General features: G+C 41.7%; 1 protein-coding gene across 11 annotated transcripts in view; it reads left to right on the top strand.

Annotated features, from left to right (window-relative positions):
* The window catches only part of RALGAPA2 (Ral GTPase activating protein catalytic subunit alpha 2), a gene marked incomplete at its 3' end in the record, with an annotated part of 326498 nt that overhangs the window by 280391 nt on the left and 20962 nt on the right, over positions 1–25145 (top strand). For 5 of the 11 annotated variants that reach the window (XR_013992302.1, XM_081034222.1, XM_081034221.1 and 2 more), the window contains one exon: positions 22953–23074. Coding sequence is in view for 10 of the 11 variants with exons in the window: in XM_081034222.1 (XP_080890348.1) it covers positions 22953–23074 (122 nt within the window). Of the gene's footprint in view, positions 1–22952; positions 23122–23149; positions 23770–25145 lie in introns of those variants that run through there. The other 6 variants (XM_081034220.1, XM_081034210.1, XM_081034223.1 and 3 more) reach the window with 3 other exon arrangements.

Below are 25145 nucleotides of genomic sequence, written 5' to 3'. Positions count from 1 at the left end.
TGTGCATGCAGCTGTTGATTCAGAGAGACTTCAACTGTTGCCTGTAGCTTTTCTCCTTGTTAAGCCCATCTCCCTCCACCCCCAACTCAGTATCATTAGAAGACAGAAATGAGAAAAATGTTTCCAGTTGGGTATTTAGTCTGTCCATTGGTACCTAATTGTAATGAGTTACCGGGATTGCTAAGGACAGTGTTAGGTCTGCAGCGTTGCTCAGTTTGTTATCAAATGGCAGTCAGGCCACTTAGTAATAAACTGGGAGAGTGACTTCAGCCAAGTTAGGTCATGTTTCCTAGTCTCAGTTCCACTTTGAAAAGGAATGGTAAATAAAATAGTACATGAGGAGCTGTCAATGCAGGGTCTGCTACAGACAGTAGCTTAGTAAGTGTAGTTCCCTTCCTCCTTCGTACAAGTTGAGTCTTTTCCAATGGAAAATGACCCATTTTATGCCTTTTTTTCTAATGGATTTATTTTTCAGACTCCATTTCATATAAATACTCTGCAAGGATAAAGTAAATATATATGAATTTAGTTGTTGGAAAATATGTGTGTGTGTGTGTGTCTATTTCCCACCCTTTAGTCTCCCAACTTAGAATTCCTAGCTTGGAGTTTTGTTTTGCTCAAACTGGAGAATCTTGGCAAACCCTCCCTGACACTGTCTCGGGATCTAGAGCTAGGAACTGAGGCGTGACTCCTGCTCCCCGTTGGACCTCAGCAATGCCCACCTCTCCGTGGCTGGGTCCCCATCTGTCCAATGGGCTGAAGGCAGTGCCAGGCAGAGGGAGGTTGGAGGGACTCGATGGCTAGTGTGTGTTAGTGGTCGCTGGGGACTGTCACCCTTATCACTGCCTCTGAGGGCTTGATCTTGGACATACTCGAACTCAACAGGGACACTAAAGGCAGTCCCACTGTCATTGTCTCTTTGTGCCATGGACCTCCTGCCCTTCTCAGAATGTTTATAAATGGAGAATATAAAACACATAGGATTACAAAGTAAATCAGACATAGTGAAAGACTTTGTAAATCAAGCACCCATATAGTACTATGTGAGTATTTTTATTTATGCAGTCAATACTAAGCTCTAGTGGTGGGTGTTATAACTACGGTAATTCTGAAGCAGTAACGAGCACAATCAATGTTTTGAGACATTGGCGAGAACGTAATGTGATGTGAAAATATCTGTGATTCTACAGGTGACACAGTCACAGGTATAGTACCACTGTGGTTCATTGCCCATATTCGTAATGGAAAGAATTGCTTAATTTCATTTAGAGGATAATGAAAATAAAGATGTAGTTTGTGCCATCTGCAGTCACAGACATCTTGAATTGCAATCATCACCTGAAAGTGATGCCTGGACTTCATAGGCCCAGATTAAGAAACATTTTTTGAGGGGTGGGGCGGGGGATTCACTAGAACCAGAGAGTCAGGAAGTCCCCTTGTCCTGGCCTCATTTGGATGTTCTGAACTGGGATAAAAAGCCAGAGCCAGTCGCTACAGCATTCCTCCAGCCAGCCAGCCAGCCAGCCATGCAAGGAGTTGATACTGAGGCCTGTAGGCACAAGGCCTGCTGTGGTAGGTGATGGGACCATGTCCTGACAAAGACAGACCACAGTCACTGCCCTCATGGAGCTCCATTCCAGTGGGAGGAGGCAGAGAGCAAACAAGATGAACCATTGAAATGCGGAGCATGTGACGGTGGTGAGTGTGGAGAAGAGCAGAGGGTCTGGATGAGGGTGTCTCCTGAGAAGTGGCGTCCGAGCAAAGATGTGCAGGAGGGGCTTCGGAAGAGCATCCCAGGCAGAGCACACAGAGAGGGCCCCAGAGAGCGCCTGCAGCGTTGGAGGGACAGTGGAGGTCAGAGACAATTGACGGCAGGGCCTCACTGGCAGTTCAAAGGACTAAGCTTTTATGTGAGACGGGGGCATTGCGGGGACACCCATCCCACAAAGGCCCCCATTGTTGGGTGCAGAGAGGCTGGCAGACCAGGTAGTGGGCTAGAGCCATTATCTAGGGACAAGATGACAATGGCTTGTCCCAGGGGTGGCATGTTGTGGTGACAACTGATGGGGCTCTAAATAGATTTGGATTTGCTACCAGACGGGATGTGGCATGTCAGAGGGCGTGCAGTCATGGGTGTCCTAAGTCACCAACTCTTCAGGACACTGAGTGTAATCTGTGGTCACTAGTCTGACTTAAGGTCCTCATTTGCAGAAGATAAACATTAATTTAAATTGACAATAATAACTAGCATTTATTTAGCTAAATTGTGTTACACATGTTATACGTTACATGTATATTAACAGATGAGTTCTGTAATGTCCCTATTTTACAGAGGAGGCCATGGGTCTCAGGGAGAGCAGGGAAGTGGCCCTGGAGCAGCATTCAGAACTCTGGGCCTCCCATCGGGTATCCAGAGCTTGGACTCTGGCTTGCAGGAGGGCCCTGCCCCACTCCTTGCTGCAGCGCAGACTCGGAGACCACGGGCTTGTGGCAAGGACTAGGTCAGTCCTGGCTGTCAAGACAGTCACTCTGCTCCCTTCCCGGGACCTTAGACACGATCCTCTCCTCCCCCAGAACCCAACTACCCTGACAAGGCCAGGGCTGTATTCCTTCTATTTAGATGACTCTCCCGCCTCCCGTTTTATGACAGCAGAGTCAACAGTGTCAACTTGTTGAAACCTTTGAGAGTCATCCCACTGTTTGCTCCCTGGGGAAGTAGGCAGCTGCCCTCAGCGGCCATGCTGCCATTTCTGTGCCTCTGTGCCCCGGCCCAGGCCAGGTGCTGCCTGCCTGACAGCGACTTTGCCTCATTACTCATTTATTGCCATAGCACTTAAATACACCTTCCCTGCCAGCCGCCACTTCATTTTTCCTTCATGTTAGGAACTGCATTGGAAGAGGGAACAGATAAATAGCACATTTCAGCAAGGAAAGATCTGCCTTATTAAATTGTTTGGCTTAATAGAGTTGGTATTTGCAAATAGACTAAGATCTTTTTAGAAAACTCAGGCAAAACCCGTCTGTAAATGTCTTGAGTTGCTTTGGTGGGACGTGGAGGCACTAAGGATTTCGATAGCTCTGTGGTTCCTCTGTGGGGTTTGTTCGAGAGTTTCTGAAAGTTCTGTACACACGGTGCCAAAAAAATGTGTACACATTTTAAGAAAGGAAGAAACGATTGAAATTGTAATACTAAATCTATACCGATAACAAAAGATGAATACAAGTCATGTTTGACTTCTGCAATCACCAGAGGTGCTCAAAGTGGTTACCATCAGCATCCAGACGCTTCTGATTACAGAGAACTACTGCTTGAGCAACGTTGACCAAAGTGTCCCCTTGTGTACATTTTTTTGGCACCCGCAGTATACTAGAGGCTGCCTAGTTCCCTGGTTAGCCAGGTAGCCTGTGGCCTGAACGAAGAAGCATCCGCAGGTAGGGCTGGGGCCCAGGCAGACTCCAAGAGGAACTGTCTAGGGCCTGTGGGCTTTCCAAAGTGATCAGTGCCTCTGAATTAAGTCAGACCACATGAAATTGATGCTTTTTTAGTTTAAAAAAATCAGTAAGTTTTCATGATTAACCTAATACTTAATTTACCCCATTTTCAGACTTCAGCAGCTGCAGTATTTCTGGGATTGTTCATTTAAACAGAATTTGAAGCAAGGAATCTCCAGAAATTTTTACTAATCCTGCCTCCAGATTGACTGACTCTTTTTCATTTTTTTAAAAGATTTTATTGGGGAAGGGGAACAGGACTTTATTGGGGAACAGTGTGTACTTCCAGGACTTTTCCAAGTCAAGTTGTTGTCCTCTCGATCTTAGTTGTGGAGGCCGCAGCTCAGCTCCAGGTCCAGTTGTCCTTGTTAGTGGCAGGGGGCACAGCCCACCATCCCTTGTGGGAGTCGAACCGGCAACCTTGTGCTTGACAGCCCACTGGCCCATGTGGGAATCGAACCGGTGTTAGGAGCACGGAGCTCCAACGCCTGAACCACCGGCCGGCCCCCCAGATTCACCGACTCTTGATTCTTGTCCATGTGCATTCCATCCAGAGCAGTCCCTGGGAAGGACATGGAATGTAGTTACTGCCTGTGGACCTGTCCTAGTGTCAGGGTCACTTGGTCTCTAATGAAGAGAACAGGGACCCTCATCTCACCACACAGAGACTGAGGTGGCCTCCTAACAACTCTACCGTCAGCCCATCTCCTTTGCTAAAAATGGTGCTGTGCTACACCTCCTTCGTCCTGACCCAAAGGAGAGGTGCTGTGCTCATGCCTCCTCCCTGCTTGCAGAGGAGTGAGTTCTCAGATCTTTGCACCCACGGCCTTTAAAGTAAGGAGATGATCCCATTCCCTATTCTCCTCTCTTAGATATAGTTTAGTGAGTTTACATTCGATTAAAAAGTTTATTCTTTATTGTCCTTTCTTTTTTGCTCTGCATTAGCTGCATTTGTGTAGATTCCCTACCGAAAAGAGCCATTGAAGCTAGAGCTGTCATGCACCCCTTTTCTCACCCGTCCCCAACATCTAGCAGAGCCCTGGCATGACTGAACATGCTAAGTTCGCAGAGTCTGACCCTTGCCTCTCCATCATGGAATTTAGTTTCATATTTTCGCACCACTCATCTCTCCCTCCCACTGCCTCCCGTGGCCATTTCCTTCATCCAGGACTGAGTTGAGTGCCAGGAGTCTCCAACAGCAGCGAGAGGATCATCACTATCATCAGTACGTAGCACCCGGGGGACAGTGCACAGGTGGCTTTGCAGGACCTCCTGCAAGGAAAAGGGGCTGAGTGTCCACTGATCTTGGTGTCAGGTGGTTCCCTTGTACCTCAAGCATTGGGACAGATTGAATTCTGGAACTGTAGGTGAAGAACAGATTTCACATCATCTGTGCTATCATGTCTGCTTTCGGGGCAGAGGGTACAACACAAAAGAGTAACTTGAAGAATTGCTTCTCATAAGTTCCCTTTTAATGCCTCTTTCTAGAAGGAATTTAAATACAGCACTCTAATCTCAAAGAGATAAAAGATAAAAATGAGCAGCCACCATCCAGAAAACAGCCCTCCCCCACTTTGTCATCACTTCCAAGCATTTAGCCTAAGACATCTCTGTGTTCCAGTGTCCACATGCCCACAACTTGCCCTCAGTGACTTCTGGGTCACTGTAGTTGAAACAGTCCCCTGCAGAACTCAGACTGTTGAAAATGTCTCCACTTGTGTTTATGGTGCTTTTACACTTTCCTGTCTATTCTGGCTTTGAACTTAAGAATTTAAAAACCCCTGCCCCGTTGCTGACTGTCACTTTCCCAGCAGCCTCACTAAGAGAAGCTGCTGGCACTTCTCAGGAATTCACATGAGACGCCAGTGTGTGACGATACGCGCCACTTTTGTTTGGGGGAGACTAACTGTGTTATTAAAATTTGTTTCCTTTTTGCTTTCATTTTGCTTACATACATTTTATTTCTCACTACCTGACCTGCTAAATTACTAAAGCTTGGTTCTTCAGGCTTGTTTTTCAGACACCAAGTTATGTACACCCACCAGTACATCACTGTTATTTCTTCTCTCTTCCTCTCACTGCAGAAATTCTGTAACTGCTGCATGCCATGTCTGAGAAACAATGATTAAAACAGTTCTTTTTTTTTTTTTTTACAAAAGCACCATCAAAACTTTTGTCTCCATTTTTACTAAGTGTACTTCTCTTTACTATACAAAATACATGTTATGCAGTATTATATTTCTTCCTTGATCTGTGTTCTATTCTGAAAAGTTTCAGATTTTCATCAATGTTGACTCTGTTTCTAAGCTATTTTAGCACTTACCTGTTCTGCTTTGAAGCAGAGGTTTCAGTCCTAGTTTTTTATGACCATGGTCTTCATTCTCAAGAAAACATCCAGACTACCTAACTTACCATGTGACCTCATCTCTGTAGTCCTTTGGATACATGATGCCAACTAGGTTTAAGTGAGAACACATTATGAAATTAATTAGAGCTTGCTTTAAATGGGCTGAGTGGGTTTGTTCATGGATATTTACAGTTGTTACATCTCATCTAATAAATATTTCAACCTTATGAGATATGTCAAACTGTTGGTGGTGCAGGTTGTATGGAAATGTACTACATTTTAAAATTGAATTTGTATTTATTGCATGCATCGAAGGGCTAATTCTTGATTTCTCACAGACTAGCAGCCTCTGGACATGGTCTCGCATGCATAGTCCCAGATTCTCCATACCCTTTCCAGCTCTGGCTGGATTTAGGTGCCTCTCCTAGTTTGTTCCACCTCTTTCAAAATATTTTGTAGGAAGAATGCAATCTCTCTCTCTCTCTGACTCAAGGAAATTAGATGGCATTACTAATTGATAAAAAGTCCAGGTAGGTGCCTTTAATTGGTCCATCAAAATGTTCAAAATAAAAGCTAATTAGGTGACTTATTGTTCATCTTGACAAGATTAGCATTGTCACAAAGCTAGGGGGAACCACTGCTTGGTAACTTCTTACCTTTCCCCCAGTTTTTGTCCCATGGTGCTCGCTGTCACCTGGCTTTGACACCAGGCAGCTCAGTATAATCACCAAAGGAGAGCCCTGGCAGTTGATTCTGGACTGATTCAATAAGGCAATCACATTCTCAGACCTGTCTCTAGAAAATGACCCAAGTATTGTATACTATAGCAGTCGGATCATCAAGGGATAGCTTGCTCTCATGATAGATTCTGGTTCCTTTTTCACAGCCCTTAGAATTTCTCTCACCAAGTGCTTTTTCAAAATGATATATGATTTCAGTGACCTAAATACAGCTTGTTATAGTTACAAGTTAAGCCATTTGTCTCTCTTACTAAATCTGTGCAAGTAACATTAGCAGATACTCCTCATTAAAGGTAGCCGGCACTTGAACTGCTCATGGAGGGAAATCCCACCTTCACACCTGTTCCAGGAACTGCTTCTGCATCCAGAGGTGCACGTATTCTGTCTATGTGATATTTATGACATGGCGACAGGTACTCACTTTGAGAATCTCAGAAACAATGTTTAAAAATGTTTTGCATGTTTCCATTCCCCTATTTCAAGGATAATTTTAGAATAGTCTGTTGCCAATTTGCAAATATGCTTGCAAATTTCATCAAAACTTTAAAAGTTATAAAGTGTGGTGAGTGATTGATTAAGTTTCAGTTTTCTCTGCACCATCCATTAAACCTGTCTGCTCTTTGGAATGTCTTCTGCCCACCTGGGATCCTCTCCTTCTGCCCTGCTGTTTAAAATAAATTAATAAAACTTTAAAATTCTGTCCTGGTTATCTTCAAAATGTGACCAGAAATAAGCACAGTAAGATCAATTTTGCTGAAAAGGACTCATTTAAATTTCCAATCCCTGATGCATAATGAAAGGATTGAATTAATATAGTTTATTACTCTAAATTCTGGCTTCTTATATCAGTCATACAGATAATAATTCAGCTAGGAAGTCACCACTTATGCCAGATTAACTACAAAAATTGCCAGTTTATTTTGTGCTACCCTTGGAAGAAAAAAGGATCTAATTTGTCCACCCTCATCCTTCGTGTGAGCACCAAACAGCAGTACTTGTGAATTAGCTTAGCATGAACACTGCAAACTCTTAGCCAAAGTAGTATTCACATTACACTGATACGGCATAAGACAGGAGAAGACACCGGCATTTGGAACAGATTGCCCTGGGCTTGAGTTTGAGCCCCGCTCTTCACTAGCTCAGTGGTCTCAGAAGGATTATTTCTGCACCCTGTCTCCGTTTTATCATTTGTGGTTTCAGATTTCCAGGAGGATCCAATGGGTTCGTGGGTGTGAAAGAGCAGAGCATTATGCCAGCACTGGGTAGGTTGTTCTTATGTATTTCATAAAGATTGTGCCTTTTATTCTAAGTGAGATATCGTCCCAACGGAACTCAGGCTAAGTGTAATGTAACCTTGCCATAATGTGTTTTAGAATCCCCCCAAAATACTGTAAAACTCAGTATGATGGTTGAGTATTGTAGAAGCCAACACTTAGTCTGAAAGTTAACAGCAAGGAAGTACTGTTCTTACATATGAAGAAAGAATAATGATACATGGGAGGCACTCAGTAAATATCAGGTGGGTAGATGGAAGGATGGATGGGTGGACAGACGGGAGGGAATGTGGAAGGGAGGAAGGCATAATAATTGGGAGAAACAGAACTTGAGGGAAGAGGAACCTGGCCTTTCTAGTGTGGATGGGCTACCTCATGGGGACCATATGTGGCCTCCGGTCTGGGAGCTGCAGTACAGTTCTGCTTCTCATTTGAATTGTGAGGAACATCTAACTCTCTTTAAGTAAAATACACAATGGCTCCAAGGGACATTTTCCTCATCTGGGCCATGTCTCATGCCATGAATACAAAACTGCTGATTTAATGGAGCTGCTTTTGATCTATCAAGAAAAGACACACCTAATTCAATTTTGCTATTTTTCCAAGAGTAAGTGTCTTAATTTGCAAGCGAATGATTTGATTATAATTTTAAGTAATACTGCAGTTATATTTTTAGCCCTGAAGATGATATCAAGTGACTCTATGAGGCTCACATGTGGAAAGTCCCAGAGAATTGTGTGAGTTGGGAATTTTATCTTTAACAGCATTCAGGGTTGTTTCTGTTGTAATGTGACAAATGGGATCAGAACGAATGGGATCTCTGACAGGGAATTTTGTATGTAAAATATAAAAGCACGCAGTTTTCATTTAAAGTGTAAAGTAAAATAATCCCCCAAAATAAAGACCTATAAAATCAAGATGTAAACAACCATCATTTTTATCTATACATTTTCTTTCTAAAGTGTGTATTATTGTGAGAGAATGTCCAGTTCTGATCTATGTTCTCACCAGGACAGCCTTTTTTTATTTCCTTTTGCATTACTCTTAAAAATAGAAAATTTCTACATACTCAGAGGTACCTACTGAAATATAGTATAAATGCTGAATTTGTTGTACAAACGTTAGACTCAAATGGGACCGACTATCTAGTATGCACCTGATGACACACATTCTCCAAATACAAAGGAAGACCCCAGAAAATCCCCTTTTGTCCCTGCCACAGTCCACCCTGAGCCAGATTTAGCCATAGCTCATGAAGAAAATTGCTTCCTGTAACTGAACAACCTGTGGGGTCACTGGCATGACACGGTCCACTGTCAGGTTGACAGCTGTGGTGGACACCACAGCAGGTAAAGAGTAACACCAGAAACACCAGGACATGAAGGATGAATGTGGCCACCCTGTACTGTCCTCCATCAGATACGGGGCGCCGGCTCCTGGGGGATGGGGACACTGACATGTGGGTGGACCTTCCAGCGGGAATTTAATTAAGGCATGAGTGACAGGGGAAGGAGACATCTGCATTGATATGTTCAGGGAGGAAGGACGAGGTGTGCCCAGGCCGCAGAAGTCACCCTGCAAACAGAAGAATTACACTGCAATGGGATTTAGTGACAGGCATGCCCACCCCTGCTCTAACCCACGGGAATTTCTCCCACTGACATGTTATGACCAAAAATACTCACTTGAGATGCACCACTGAGATTTATTTAATTGGCAGGAGGAGACATCTTTCAATACACAGTAAGTTCTTTCACTCCTGGAGTTGTTAGATAATAGAGCCCAAATTCTAATTCAGCTGGTGGTAGAAGGACTTCCATTTCTTTCTTCAGGGTTCCATAAAACACCAGTGAGTGGCTGGAACTGGGCCTTCTGTTAGTTGTGGCTGTATCTGTCTTTTCTCTTCTGCGGAGAATCCTGATGTTAGGTGGCAATGCAATGGCAAAGAGCAGGGGCTCTGAAGTCAGCTTGCTAGGGTTTGAACCCAGGTCCTGGCATTTACCATCTCCGGGCCGGGAGCAAAACACCTCTGCTCTCTGCTCTTCCGTTTCCTCCTCTGTGAAAAGATAATAATAGTACAAACCGTTTGAGGTGGTTGTGAGGATTAAATGAGATGTGGCCTATAAAACGCCAAGCCCAGCATGTGGCCCACGGAAAGCACTTGATCATTTTAGTTTGATCACTATCTAAATATAACTTGCAATCCACACCACATCGCAGAGGCGTCCCTTGCCTGGGGTTAGCTTACCCTCAGGATGCAGTTTGATTTGCAGGCCACAAACAGACACCTCACCGGAAGGGCTGTCAGAAGGACTTTTACTTGGGGTGCCTTTGTCAAGCGGCATCCTGTGCACCACGTGCTGCCGGTTGTATCTGACAATGTGCACCACCTGTGCCAGCACCTCAGCTGGACTGCTCCCTGAGAGCTCTGGTTTCAGTCGAGGGAGTTTCCCATCCTCACTGGAAGTAGGCGTGGCACAGGAACACGTGACCACCTCGTGGGGTCCTTGGTTCAGGGCTCTTCAGCGGGGGACTCATTAGCATATGGGCTGTTTCTCCGTCCTTTTCATTGGAAGGCGTTGCAAGAACATCTCCTGGTCCGCTCAAGCAGCTATACCTTCATCAGGACAAATTGTTCTTAATGGAACTGCATGTGTATTTTTTTCTTTGCACAGCCAAGAACTACGATTAGCAGAGGTTTTAGAACCCCACAGTTGAGTCTCTTATGAATCTGGAGTCATTCCAGCGACCCCTGGGAATGTTTGTGACCAAACTTAAAAGCAAACCATAAGAATTCCCATAAATTATTTAAGTTACTTTTGTATACTTCCTAATCATCATGTTTTTTTTTACCTAACATGAGCCAAAGCTGGGACATATGTAAAAGGAGTGAAAGAGGTGTATTTTGTCCTCCATCTGCTCAAAACATTTTCCCAACCACAACATTAGTGAAACTAGTGTTTTCTGTGCTCATCTGCCATTTTGGTTTGCACAGGGTCCAGGTCTGTTGACAGGCCTGGCTGTGCCTACAGATGGAGCAGCTCTTCAGAGTACTACAGCCATGCTGTCCCCGCCCGGTTCCATGCAGTGTGAATGTTCAACCCTTGTGTCCATTTAGTGCCGCTTCTCCAAAAGTGAGCCATTTGCATCACACACTGTTTTTAATTGCCAGAAATCAGTTGCTTTAATATTAAATGGCAAGCATAGTTTTGTAGCTTCGGATCATGGAGAAGCTTTGTATTAGAATTCCCCCAAATTTCTAGTTAGGTTTCAATAATTGTGGCAGGCTTTTTATTTATTTATTTATTTTTTTGCTCTAACTGGTAAGTCTGTAGGCATATTGAGTTTCAAGTACGGGTTAGCAGCACCCAGGTTGTCACCCAGGTGTGCTGTGACACCATGTTTTCTCACTAGACTAGAGTCTCAGAGGAGACTACTTGGCACCTTCACATGTGCTGCTTTCCTTCGTTTCTAGGTTACTTGCATTTGGTAAACCCCTAACTTTTCTTGGAGTTTCTTCTTGTCATTTGATAATTGTTTTCAGAAATGAAAAATCAAGAAAATCTGTACAGAGCTTGGTACAGATCCATTGGACGACAAAATTTAATTCTGTTATTCAGAGTTCAGTCCGACTTCAGTTGGGCCCAGTGGATTGTTGACAGGCAATAGTTGAGAATATTTCAAGAAAATGATAACCAGAATATCTGCTACAGAAGATTTTTTTTCTGTGATGGTTTTGTTCTCTTATTGTCTATCATATGTCATCATAAATCTATTTTAATTTAAGAATCAACATAGATATAAACTAATCCATAGGTCATATGGAATTGGTTGTTGCCTTGAAAGTGAGAGTGGTCGAAGAATAAATATTGGATGATTCAGTTCAAAGTACGTTGCACTAAATAACACCTGTAATGTATGTTATTTAATAATAACTTTCCTCTTACAGTCAGTGATGATGAAGTTAGGGTTTAAAAATCCGTATGTACTGCTATTTCATTGTGTACCCTTTTTGTACTTTGCCACAAAGAGGAGTCAAGACATTTGGAGGCAGTTCTGCATTTCTCACTGTTTTCCATTTAGTTGTAACTTCATGGATATTAAATGCCAACAAAATGTCAGCAATGGTCGGTTCTATAACTAGAGATGAGAGTACATTTTTTAGCTCCTAATATACCATATCTTTGGGATGAATGAAAATCTGTGAAAGAAACAGTTCAAGTGACACTGTCTCCCTTCCTCCCAGAAATCAAGGTATTGGCATAAGCGTGGGAGAACTCTTAGGCTTTTGAGTGTTCATATTGATTTGTCACTTCTTGGGTCGTTTTCATCAGTGAAGCAGCCTGAGGAACATTTGCTCACTCATTTGGCAATGTGTTCTCTAGATGTGAAATAGGCGGAATGACTGATTTTCTTGTCACTTATGTTTTTACTGATGTGAGACGTGAAGTAATAGTGTCGCAGGGCCCTTTCTTACTTCGTGATTTACAGGTGAGATGCACTCAGAGAACTGGAGAAAATGGAAATGGAAAATGCTGTAATTAAGGGTGTGCTCTTTCACAAATCAATCCCCTGGGAAGAACTGATTTGAACCTTTCTAATAAAATACAGATTAAATCCATCGTACCCTTAGAGCATCTCAGATTCGGAGAGGGACCTTACTTTCCCTATGCCAGAGGATGTGGGGATAGGAGAGCAGACCTTCTCCAAAAGTCTGTCATTTAATAGCCTGAAGAAAATCTATTTTTTCCCATTTCCATTTACTCTTATTTCCTCGGAATTATTCTTAAACTTGATTATATGGGTATTTTCTTCTTTCTTAGCAGTAGTGAACTGTTTTCCTCTCCAGGAGTGTATCGTTCAGGTATGAAACCTAATCTAGTATCTGATACCTCCATATGTTTAATTCCTTTTCCCAAAGATCCATTTTATTTGGTTACATTGTTCAGCGAAGTCATCCTCTTTATCTGTTACCAGGCTGTGACATTTACTTTGAATGATTTATTTATTTGGGGTCTTAAACAGTCCTAGAATTTAAATTTACATTATATTGAAAGATAAAGTCAGTGGTTACCAGAGGGTAAGGGGGTGGGGGGAGGGAGATGAGGGTAAGGGGGATCAAATATATGGTGATGGAAGGAGAACTGACTCTGGGTGGTGAACACACAATGGGATTATAGATGATGTAATACAGAATTGTACACCTGAAATCTATGTAATTTCACTAACAATTGTCACCCCAATAAATTAAAAAAAGAACCTGATTATTTATATTATTAATGAAAGTATAAAAAAAAAAGATAAAGTCTTCATAAAAATGATGTCTGGCTTTAGGCTGTAACTGCCATTTATCTGTTCCTGTCTTGATTATTGTGGAATTTCTTTCATTTATTTGGAATTATTAAATGCCAACTCCACAAACCTTATGGAGTGTCGCACTGGGTGGCAGGTGCCAGGGAAGAGGTTAAGGATATAGAAGTACATCAGACAGAGGCCCTCCTTCCAGAAATGCTGCTCCCAGGGTTCCTTGACATGGCTGTTTCCCTAGATCCCTCCTCCAACTCCCTTTCCTGCTCTTTGACTTCTCTCCCGCTGAAGTGGACAGGAGGGAGTTCTCAGCATGGCATTCTCTTCTTTTCTCCTCCAAGATCATCTTCAAATCCGAGCTTCGTAGCTCTTTATCTGCAGCTCAGGCCTCTCTGCTGAGGCACAGTGATCACCTCCCCAGTATTTCTCCACTGACACACCTGGCAGCCTGGCAGTCTCCTCTCAACCATATGTTCTCTCCTTAGGTCCCTCAATGTTAGCTTCTGCACCCCTCATGTTGTCACCTAATCCCTGATCCCCAGAATTTTGTCCTACTTCTTCTCTCTCACCAAGAGTGGGCACCCTCCCGCCCGCTGGTTCTGTTTCCCAGAGCAGCCCTGCAATCTGACACCTCTTCTTCCTTCCCTCCACCATTGCTTTCTTAAGGCCCATGTGACCTCTCTCTTTCTGACGAGTTTCTCTTCCTATTGTCTCTCTCCCTCTAGACCCTTCCACACATGTCCTTCCCTGGATCCCCTCATTATCTCTCAAGTACAGATTAGATCTTGCTGTTTTCTGTTTGAAAACCTTCAGTGATTCCCAGCTACTGTAGACCTGTGTTGCTTCTCCTACCATGACAGGCTCTTTGCTGTCTGGCCTAGACCACTCTCCATACACAGGGAATCACTCCACCCTCTGGATCTGTTCCACTCATGGGGTACTTATGACCTTGCATGTGATGGGTTTGTGTCTGTCTTTCCAGATAATTTGTGAATGCTATGAGGGACAACACTGTCTCTTTTCCATCTTGCTCCTTCCAGTGCCTAGAACAGTCCTGGGCATGTGGTTTGGTCCTCTTCAGGTATCTTCCATGAATAAATGATCCATCGACAGTGCCTAAGGCCATACACCCTTCTAGGCCACCTTCCATTTGTTCCGGAGTGTGGTCAGAAGACCTTATTAGAAGACCTTCCCCAGGATATATAGTGTGCGCTGCATACCAATAGGCTTTGAGGGAGGGGGGCAATTTTGCATTGAGTTATAATTCACATACCGTAAAATTCACCCTTTTAACTTTTGTAGTACAGTGGTTTTTTGTATATTCACTATATTGTACTACCATCACCATCATCCAATTCCAGAACATTTTGATCACCCCAAAATGAAACCCTATACTCGTTAGTAGTCAGTCCTCATTCCCCTTCTCCCCGCAGCCCCTGGCAATCACTATTTTCTGTCTCTATGGGTTTTTTTATTTTGGACATTTTATTTAAATCGAGTCACACAAGAGGTGGCCTTTTGTGATTGGCTTCTTTCACTTAGCATAGTATGTTTAAGGTTCATGTTGTACCATATTCAGTATTTCATTCTTTTTTATGGCTGAATAACATTCTGTCCTGTGAATATGCCACATTTTATTTATCCATAAGTGTATAGACATTTGGGTTTCCACTTTTTGGCTGTTATGAATAATACTACTATGAACATGTGTGTACGAGATTTGTGTAAACATATATTTTCAGTTCTCTTGGGTAAATACCTAGCAGTCAATTTGCTAGATCATATGTTTAATTTTTTGAGGAACTCCCAAACTATTTTCCATAGTAGCTGCACCATGGTGTATTCCCACCAGCCTGGTATGGGAATTCCAATTTCTCCGCATCCTTACCAACACTGTTGTTCATCCTGTCCTTTGATTATAATCATCCGTCCTCATGGGTGTGAAATAATCTCATTGTGATTTTGATTTCTATTTCCCTAATAACAAATAATGTCGATCATTTTTTCATGTTTTCGTTGGTCGTGTGTATATTTTCTTTGGAGAAATGTTTATTCAAATCATGTGCCCATTTTTTAAATTAGGTTGTCCTTTTATTATCAAGTTATACGCGATGTGATCAAAAATACAGTGAATGTTTAAATAAAATATTTATTGCGTTAAAAGACACATCGCTATGAATCCCCTCAGAACACCCCCCTCACTTCGAACACGCTGATCCCATCGTTCTTGCCACCTTCTGAAGCAGTTCCGGACGTCCTCTCTCTTGAGAGGCTTTACTTCATCCTCCATCGTGACAAAGCTTCATCATCACACATCGCTTCTGGTACGGCACTTGCTGTCAAATAAAAACATTAAGGTCTGTCCTCATCCACCTTATTCACCGGATCTGGCACTGTGTGACTTCTGGCTCTTTCCCAAAGTCAAAATCACCACAAAGGTAAATGTTTTGAATTGATTCAGGACATCGAGACAGCCACGACAGCACAACTAAAAACACTCGTGAAAGAGGACCTTCAGAACTGCTTCAGAAAGTGGCAAGGACAATGGAATGAGAGTGTTCAAAGTGAGGGGGAGTATTTTGAGGAGGGTTAATGGCAATGTGTCTTTTACTCTGATAAATTTTTTTTTGTTTAAACATTCACCATGTATTTTGATCACACCTCATAAGAGTTCTTTATATATTCTGTCTATGAGACCCTTATTAGATAAATGATTTGCAAATAAATATTTCTCTCATTCTGTGAGTTGTCTCTTCACTTTCTTGATAGAGCCCTTTAAAATATAAAAGTTTTTTATTTTGATGAAGTGTAATTTTCCCATTTTTTCTTGGTTGCTTGTGCTTTTGGTGTTATCTAAGACCAGTAGACATTTTAAGCTTTATCCTTTGATCACTGTTCAAAAAATTGCCCCAAAATTGAAAATCTTTCATTATCATCCTGTGCATCCTCTATTCCAAAAGCTACTGGTAGTAGGGCCAACAGAAGAAATCAGCTCATTAGTTTCCTAGTTTTATAAAATATTCTTAGCCATATTCCTTCTCTGAAGTCAGAGTCTCTGCCTCTGTTGGCTCATCTTTTTACTAGGTTTGAAATGTATCTCTGGAGATGTTTTAAGCAGTTGATTCAGCATTCCTTGATCCACAGTTGTCTTAAGCAATCTCGTTTACACTAGATTTCTATGAGCCCCGTACCTATCCTTGTGTGAGGAAGGTGCCCACCCTCTTGTCTATAATGCTTTGTTCTCTACTTCACCGAAGGATGGCTGCTTCTCCCTGCCTCTGCTCCATTTCCTCTTCCCCTCAAGTCAGGCACATCATCCAGTATGACTCTTTCTCTGTCAAGACCATTGTCTGAGGTTCTGGTAACTTCAAATTTTCAAGTAACCTTCTTACCCTACCCACTTGCCCAAAATATATGCCATTCACTTCTGGAAATAGGCAAAGAATAAGTGTAAAATATTGAGACATTTGTACAATTTGTACAACATTTGCTCAATGTTGATTGAACATATAGATGCAAGTCAGCATTTACTTCTTCAAAATTTAGAGGCTCTTCAAATTTGAAATCTAGTGAAGGCACTAGACCAGGGGTATCCAAACTTTTTCCAACGTTTTTCACCAAGGGCCATATGCGTAAAATACACAAACAGCCGGGCTACTCACTCGAGGTGAAGTACATATTGCCTCACCTGGTTTATTTAAGTAAACTAAATATATTTTTGGAATTTGCTGCGGGCCAATTAAAAATGGATTGCAGGCCGCAGTTGGCCCGCGGGCCGCAGTTTGGACACCCCTGCACTAGACTCTTCTTAGGAGTGGCAGATTTTCTAAGAGAGATCTGAAAACTTAGGTAAGATCATATGCTCCCTTGTCTCAAACCATTCAGACCTCACATGACCCAGCCACAGCTAGAATTTCAACTGCCCCCCCCAGCCCCTCTTGCCACCCTTGGCTCCACTCACCTTTCACCTGCTGAAACACCCTCTGCTCTCTGTGCCTGAAATGCTCATACCACTCCTCACCCACGCCTGTCTTGGTTAACTCCTTCCCTGCCACCACTGCAGAGACTTCCCTGCCTTTCTTGTCCCCTCTTTCCACCTAATTCTGTGGACTTGTCCTTGCTAGAATGCAGGCTTGATAAGGGTGGGGGCAGCACCTGTCTCATTTCCCAGTTGCATGCCCATCCCCAAGCACAGATGGGTGCTCGGTACATATTTCTTGAATGGATACACACTTGTGTAAATGTGGACTTGCTTTTTGATAATACCAAAGTCACTTGAGATCACATTTTCTGAGCAGAGTAGGATAATGTATAGAAATCATACATATAGACATATACACACACACACACACACACACACACACACACACATACATACACAGAGAGAGAGAGAAAGGGAGAGCCAAAAAATGTATACATTTTAAGAAAGGAAAACTGTATTAAAATTGTAATACTCAATATATACTGATAACAAAAGCTGAATACAAGTCACGTTTGACTTCTGCAATTACAAGAGGTGCTCAAAGGGGTTACCATCAGCGTCCAGACACTTCTGATTACGGCCAACTGCTTGAACAACGTTGACCAAAAGGTCCACTTGTGTACATTTTTTTGGCACCCCTGTGTGTGTGTGTGTGTGTGTGTAAGTATATGTGTATGTATATTTAGTATTTTGACTCTGGTTGAGCCCATCTTGTCATTTTTAGTGCATGATAATTTTAGCAAAAGTATCCTTGTAGAAAACCCTGTTTTTGCTGGAGCATCCCCACTCCCATGAATGGCAGATGTGTCCATGTTTGAGTGAGCTCTTTAAATCCCATCTGTCAAAGTTCTCTACAACTTTATGAAAAGTTGGAGCTCTAATATTTCAGTGTATTTCTGGAACTAAGACCCTAAAAATAGCACTGCCTGTTTTTTGCTTTCTCTGTGTCTGAATCAAATGGACTTTTCTATCATTGTTGTCTCTAATAACCAGTCTTACACCTTCTATATCCACCTTTGGCTTGAAGAAGCTCATTCTGGCCTTCTAATGAGTTTAGTAAAGATCTACTTGATTAGTGCTATTTTCCATTCTCACCAGATTGCTAATTTTTACTACGAAATATTTTATATATACTAAAAAACATATAACATTTATATAAATCCTGAAGAATAATAAAACAGGTCCTTTTACTGACCTCCATGTGTACCAACCAATGTAACTGAGAACCTCCCATGTGCTACTTCCTCCCACCCCAGAGATAATTCTGGTTATATTTTCACTGTACTGCACCTGTATCTCTAGGCAAGATGTTTCACTTTTTCTCTTTTTTAAATTTATGTAAGTAGAATTTCACTGTACATGTTCTTCAATGGCTTGCTTTTTTCATTGAACGTTGTTTTAAGTTTCATCCATACTATTACGCATGCCTATAGTTTGTTTTCACTGCTGTGTAGTATTCTACTTTGGGCTGCATTTATCAGTAAAAGTTAAAAATGATTTTTCTTTATTTTTTTCTTAATACTGTTGTCTATAGAACATTATAAATATTCTTACATGTGGAATTTCTGGCCCACGGAATAGGCACATCTGCCGTTTCCTGGATAATGTCAAATTGCCTTCTGGAGAAGTTGGGCCGATTACTTCTCACCAGTAGGCTCTGAAAGTTCATATGCCCATGTCCTCTCTGACATTTGGCAATATTAAAGTTTTTGTTTTGCCTATCTGGTATATATAAAATGGGATCTCACTGTGGCTCTAATAATCCCTGATTATTAATGATCTTGAGTATCTTAATGTCCATTCATAGTTTATCTTCTGGAAATGCTTATGTCTTGTCCATTTTTCTACTAGGTCATTTGGATTCTTTTGATTTATAGGGGTTCTTTATATATGCCGGACACTAGCTTCGTCAGTTATGTGTTGTAGATGCCTTCTCCCACTTTGTGCCTGTAGCTTTACTTTCTTCATGGTATTGTGGTGAACAGTAGTTCTTAATTTGAATGTGCCCAGATGTACCAGTCTTCTCCCTTATGTTTCAGTGTTTTTGTTTTTTGTTTAATGAATCATTCCACATCCCAAAGTCATAAAGATTGTGCCCCATACTTTCTTCTAGAAGTTTTGTGTAATTTCTTTGTTTTTATTTCTGCAGAATTTTACTTCAAATTGAAAACTATCTAACCTCTCCTTACATGCTCCCTTTGCCTAGAATATATCCAGCAGTATCGTAGCCCAGAGCAGTGGGCACAAATCCTAGGCATTAATGTATCCATTCAATAAGTTAACAGAGTATGAGTGGTGTAAGGATGAACCTGACTCATACAGTGTCCTCAAGATGCACAGTGGGCTAAATGGTGGCCCCAAAAAGATGTGTCCACATCATAGTCCAAACCTGGGAATGCTAACTTATTTGAGTAAGGATCTTTGCAAAATGTTCTCTGAATTGAATAATTAAGGGGAAACGTACTCTTTAAAAAAGTACTTTAATATGTGTGGTTTTTAATGAGATTGAGCAGAATTTAAGTTTCACATTTGTTAGTGATCTTTTTAAGAGAATAAAAGACCAATGGTTAGTATTGAAATGAGAATTGGATTTGTGACCAGGTGACTCTTTAGCCACCTGCTTTCAGTCAAAGGTCACTGCCCAGCATTATTTCAGCATTCAGTTCACATCTTAACATGTCTTACGCATGATAAGATCCATATAAGCCTTTTGATATCTAAATTATAAATGCCTTTTTTTTTTTTAGTAGAAAGCAACCGGCATTGAAGCCCTAAGGATGTTAGGTAAGAAAATGTCAGATGATACTGCTCCTGATTGCCTTTGCTAGTGGTTCTACTAATAAATTCAGTTAAGATCCCAGATCTTCGGTTTTTTAAGCTTGTAAAAGAAATGATTTTTGGCACCCATGCATGAGCTCCTTGGCTGTTTGTAAACTCTGCCAGAATTGGGGTGATGTTTGTTTTCTTTTTGTCATGGTGTTTATGTGTCCTGGCTTGGGCCGTGAGTGAAAATGCATTTGATGATCTCCTGGTCTCACCCCAGTCCCTAATGGATGTTTGTCTAGATGACAACAGCCAGTTTAGTGCTGTTAATGCTCCAACAGCAGCATAGGACCTGCCTGGGGGTCGGGGAGTATGTGCTGCGTGTGACAGTGGGAGAATAAATGGTGAGATCAGGAACTTTCGATGAAGTAAGCATCTTCTAGTTATCCAGTTCTAGAAGCACCTTTTTATGCTCTGTCTCCTTTAGTGCCTTAATTTAGGAATCAGACCATAAATATTCATTGAATCAGAGAGTCTCGCAACTTGGTTATTGCCCCCCAGGAACTCTCATGCTGGATTTGCTCTTAGGAGTCCAGATCTCTCAGCCTTGACAAGGACAAGCTTATGACAATCGCATAGTGTCATGCCGGATGAGGATGACAGACTGCTGTCTGGGGTCAATTTACATGGTTTTAAACACAACATCCCTTTGTAGGTTTGACTGTGAGCTTGGTTAACATAGCAGCCACTCTTCCAGATAGCATATTTAGCAAAATGCATTCACATTTCTGTTTTGTTCACCGTTGTCCCAAGCACTGTGTGAGGATGTGTTGAACTCAGTGGGGCCTTTCAGGAAACAGCAGGACGATTCTAGACAGAGCATGACGGTTCTTTAGAGGGATGTGCCTGCTCTACCCCAAGCCCCCACAAGCAGCCAGCGGACTGAGAAGGGGTGCCATGAATTGAGCGTTGACAACGGGCCGCGGCTGTCCAAAGGCTCAGGTGGTTGTCAGCCATAAGTTTAGCTTAGCTCTGTGAGTAATTTGTCACGGCTCACTCGGCCCCTGCTGGGCCAGCACGTGCCAGCTTAGTGTCAGAGTGCCTGTTCGCCAGACGGCCACTCAGGCCTAACGTCCTGCTGTTCCCCGGCCCTGCGGCTTGCTGGGGCCGTGCGTGGAGGGCCGTGGCAACAGCCAAGTGCTGCGCAGAATAAGTGTGTTCATAATGAGACGTGAATGACATTAGTGGGTCCCTCTAGAATTGGGCCTGAGCGGATGCCTCTTGCTGAGGAAGTTTGGCAGCCTGTTCCTTAGTTAAGGCGAGTCACCAGGAGCTTAGCCCAAAGTCGAGAAGCCAGTTCAGGCTCATGCTACCCAGGCCTTGAACTGTTATGACCATCTATATAAAAGATCATAAATCAACAGAGGGGCCACTTTTGAAATCTTGAAACTCATTTGCTTGTTTTAAAGTTACATCGAGCAAGCCTAAAGAGGATTTCTGGAATAGCACTGCCCAGTAGCACTTTCCATGACGATGGGCATGTTCTATCCATGCAATCCAGGACGGTAACCCCTAGCCACATGTGGCTCTGAGGCACTTGAAATATAGCTTGTGGGACAGAGGAATTGTATTTCTATTTTTTTATTTTAATTAGTTTAAATATAAATTTAGATAGCCACATGTGACTCATGGCTGCTGTATTGGACAGCACAGTCCTAGGATGCCTTTGGTCTCATAGTGTGAAAATCTTCCTCCAAATATAATTGAAGGAGAAGGAGGAGGAAGAGCCTGCATTGAGCAGTCAGGGTGCATACCTTTCCAAAAGAAAACAGAAAAATACTTTCTTATTTTAAAACATATTCTCTATTGAAAGCTAATTGGAAGGACATAATTGTCACCAACTTATATTTTTAAAGAGGCCATTTTGAAAAGATAGTTTTAAAATATAGCAAAAATACTAGAATTACTTTTGTTCTCCTGGCACTATAGATAATAGACTGATGGTGATCCACATTCCCTATGTTCCTGGAGAATTAGCATGATTATCAAAACGACTAAAACACATCTTTTAACTTTGGTATTGATAAGGAGGAAGAGGAAAATGAGACATCATGCCGACTTCCCCAAGTGTTAATTCATAAAGTCGTACGCGTGGTGCCTCCATCCTGTCAAATTGTTCTGACGTTATCCTGTTATTGGAAGTGCATGATTCACCTTCTGAGGAAACAGAAGCCACACAAAAGGGGAAGATTTGCTTTCTGCCCTGTGAAAGGCTGCCACACGCAGGGGTCCTATTAAGACAGCTGGAAAGTTGCTTCAGCGTGTTACGCTTGTAAGTTTTATTGGTGACTGGTTTTTGATTACACATTTGAATGCGTGTGTTCCAAACTGCAATTTTAATTAAAAGCAATACTCTCTTTTTTTCCCTCATTGCCTTATGCACTCTCTCCTAGATTCTCCCACTTACTAGTTCTTATTTCTCATGTTCATAGCCTATCTTGGCTTTCGGCTCGGGTGCCCCTTCAGAGCATACCTCCTGGCCTTCGCTCTTCCCAGTGACATGCATTTGCGTATTTTTTTTAGATGTGTGCACCATCTTATCACTAAGTCTTGCTTGAAGTAGTGAATCATTTTGTCAGTAGGCTAAGAACATTTTATCAACTGAACTAGGAAGGGAAGATCCAGTGTTGTCCCACGGTTGTCAGTGAGAAGAGATGCTGTCATAATCAATGTCTCTGTTTTTGTTTGTTTGACTCAATCTTAATGATCTTTTCATGTGATTCTGTACCTATTGGTGTGTATAATTTTTAGTGATACTAGTGTTGGATGCCGTTAAAATCTAAGAGAAACTTAGATCTCAAAATCAGAATTTCATCATTAATTAGGACTAATATTTAATTACCTGACAAGATGTTAACAAACTTGCAAGGTACTTTTGCCTCACACAGCGTAAAAGTTGCATAACTGTATTTAAAGCAAAGTGAACTGTGTCTTTGTTTTGTGCATCATTCTGCACACACACTTGTTTCCTTAACCGATTACTGCAGCTACGAAGAGCGAGCTCTGTATCTGGAAGCAATAATTCAGAACCACCGCGAAGTAATGACATTTGAGGATTTCGCAGCCCAAGTCTTTTCTCCCTCTCCCAGCTACTCCGTCAGTGGAATGGGTGAGTGTCTACATTATTCTTTCCTCACGCGCTTAAGACACACTTGAACAGCAGATGTACACCTGTTTTTCACAGATAAATGCTTGCAAATTTAAGAAGAGCATTCTCCCTCTGAATCAACTAATGAATATCAAAAGGAATGATGACATTCATTTTAATTTGTTTTGTATCCGAGCTGTTCACTCAGTTCTTTTCTTCAGCTATCCTGTTAACCTCCAAATCTAGCAAGATTAATGAACTTTTTCTCAGTAATGTGCTCTGGTTCATTCAGGAGTGTGGGTTTCTTGCTGAGCTGGGAATATGTTGTTTAAAAGCGATGCCCGAATCAGTGCTTACTTATCAAAAAAGAGTTCCTCACAGTCGAAGCCGTTGCTACTAATGCTAAATGGGGATTATGCTGCCGAGATACTCGGGTCAGGGATTAATGCAGGAGAAATGGAAGGACAGTGTCCCCTGGTTCATCATTACAACAGTGCAGTGTGCAAGCTTTTTCTCTGGAGTGGCCTGTGTCACATGAACCAGCCGCCGACTGGAGCAGCACCTGGTGTGGAACCTGTTTAGAAACTGGCTTACGATCATTTCATTTATTGAGCCAATGGAAAATTTCTGTGAATGTTCTTGTTTTTTGGTTTTACTCTTTTTATATTTCTAATTTGGAAAAAAAAAAAAAACGTGTACTGCAACTTAAACTGATTATATGATTCTGTGGTTTTTTGTTTTTTTTTTAAGAATAGAATTTCTTGTAAATTTTTGTATGTAATTACAGATTAATTGCCTTTCAGAGAGTACAGGGGATATTTAGTCCATTCATGTTGAAATTCTCAGTGAGGGCCTTCCTTCCTCTTCCATTGGTGTAGACACAACTGTTAGAGTGTTTAATAGATTTCTAACCTGTGTCAGTTCTCTCTGAACAACCGCCTTACTTCTCCTATTCTGACTTGTTAACAAATATCTTACACACAAAGTGAAAAAAAATAAATTCATTGAAATAAATCACTTACAAACAAAATCAGCCATGCATCATTGTTTAACATCGTTGGCTTCAATCCTTGCCTCTCCCAGCTTTGTTGGGAGATAAGAGGGAGAGACTTGCACTTGTGCTGGGAGCCAGGAGCCGCAGGCAGAAGGCCTGGGAGATAAGCAAGCTGGCCGAGGTGCAGGCGGGTGATTTACATAATCCCGCCTCTGCTTCCTGGTGAGGCGTCAAGAAACACAGGAATGGCCTCTATTGATCTTTGTTGAACTGGAATACTAAACAACATGAGAAAAGCTTATAACTTAAAGCTTTGATTAATGTTTCTTACATTAAAAAAGTAGAACAGCTGTGAATCGAATTCTTTTATACACTCTGCCAACATTCTATCTAAATCCCTCCCCCCAAAAAAAATCAGTTTCGAGGGAAATGAAGATTTCATACCTAGTCTAATGAGAGGTTTAAAATTGTTTCTAATTTTTACATGAAAAAATATGAAGGATCCATAGCAAAACTAATTTTTAAAAAAATCATTCTGCTTTTTCCATCCTCATGATGTTTTGGGACTTAATATTTAAATGCTATGCTTTTTGTGGTTTTTTTTTTTTTAATTCTTGAGAAAGCTTTTTTCTTAAAATTAAAAGAAACTAATATTGAAACAAATCTTAATGAACTTTGTATTTTAGGTATGTTTTAGCCTCTATATAAATTCACTTGATTTTTTCCAAAGGTTTATAAATATTTAAACCAATTCAAATTAGTCAGTGTGTAGGTACATCTTAAGTGAGACTATAGGAATAATTTGGGTTTTTTCCGACCTGCCATTTGGGACGACTGCTGACAGGCTTCTCCAAGAACACTGCATTTGCCAGAATCACTTTACAGATAAAGGTTCTGACAGCTCACAAGGTGAGCACTGGAACCTGTACTGAAGGAACGTGAAACCAAGGTGGGGGGATATCAAGATAAATGCTGGGTTTTCCTCTTTTCAAATGATTAACATCAACATCACATTTCATAATGTTCTGGCTTTAGGGTATTTGGTGTTAAGTGATAAAAAGTTTCATACGGATATCACTCTAGTCCCTGAATGCTATT

This window comes from Rhinolophus hipposideros, assembly GCF_964194185.1.
Source record: "Rhinolophus hipposideros genome assembly, chromosome: 22".
NCBI classification, from domain to species: domain Eukaryota; kingdom Metazoa; phylum Chordata; class Mammalia; order Chiroptera; family Rhinolophidae; genus Rhinolophus; species Rhinolophus hipposideros.
The sequence above is the reverse complement of the archived record's forward strand: the minus strand, read 5'-3'. Positions and strand labels throughout refer to the sequence as shown.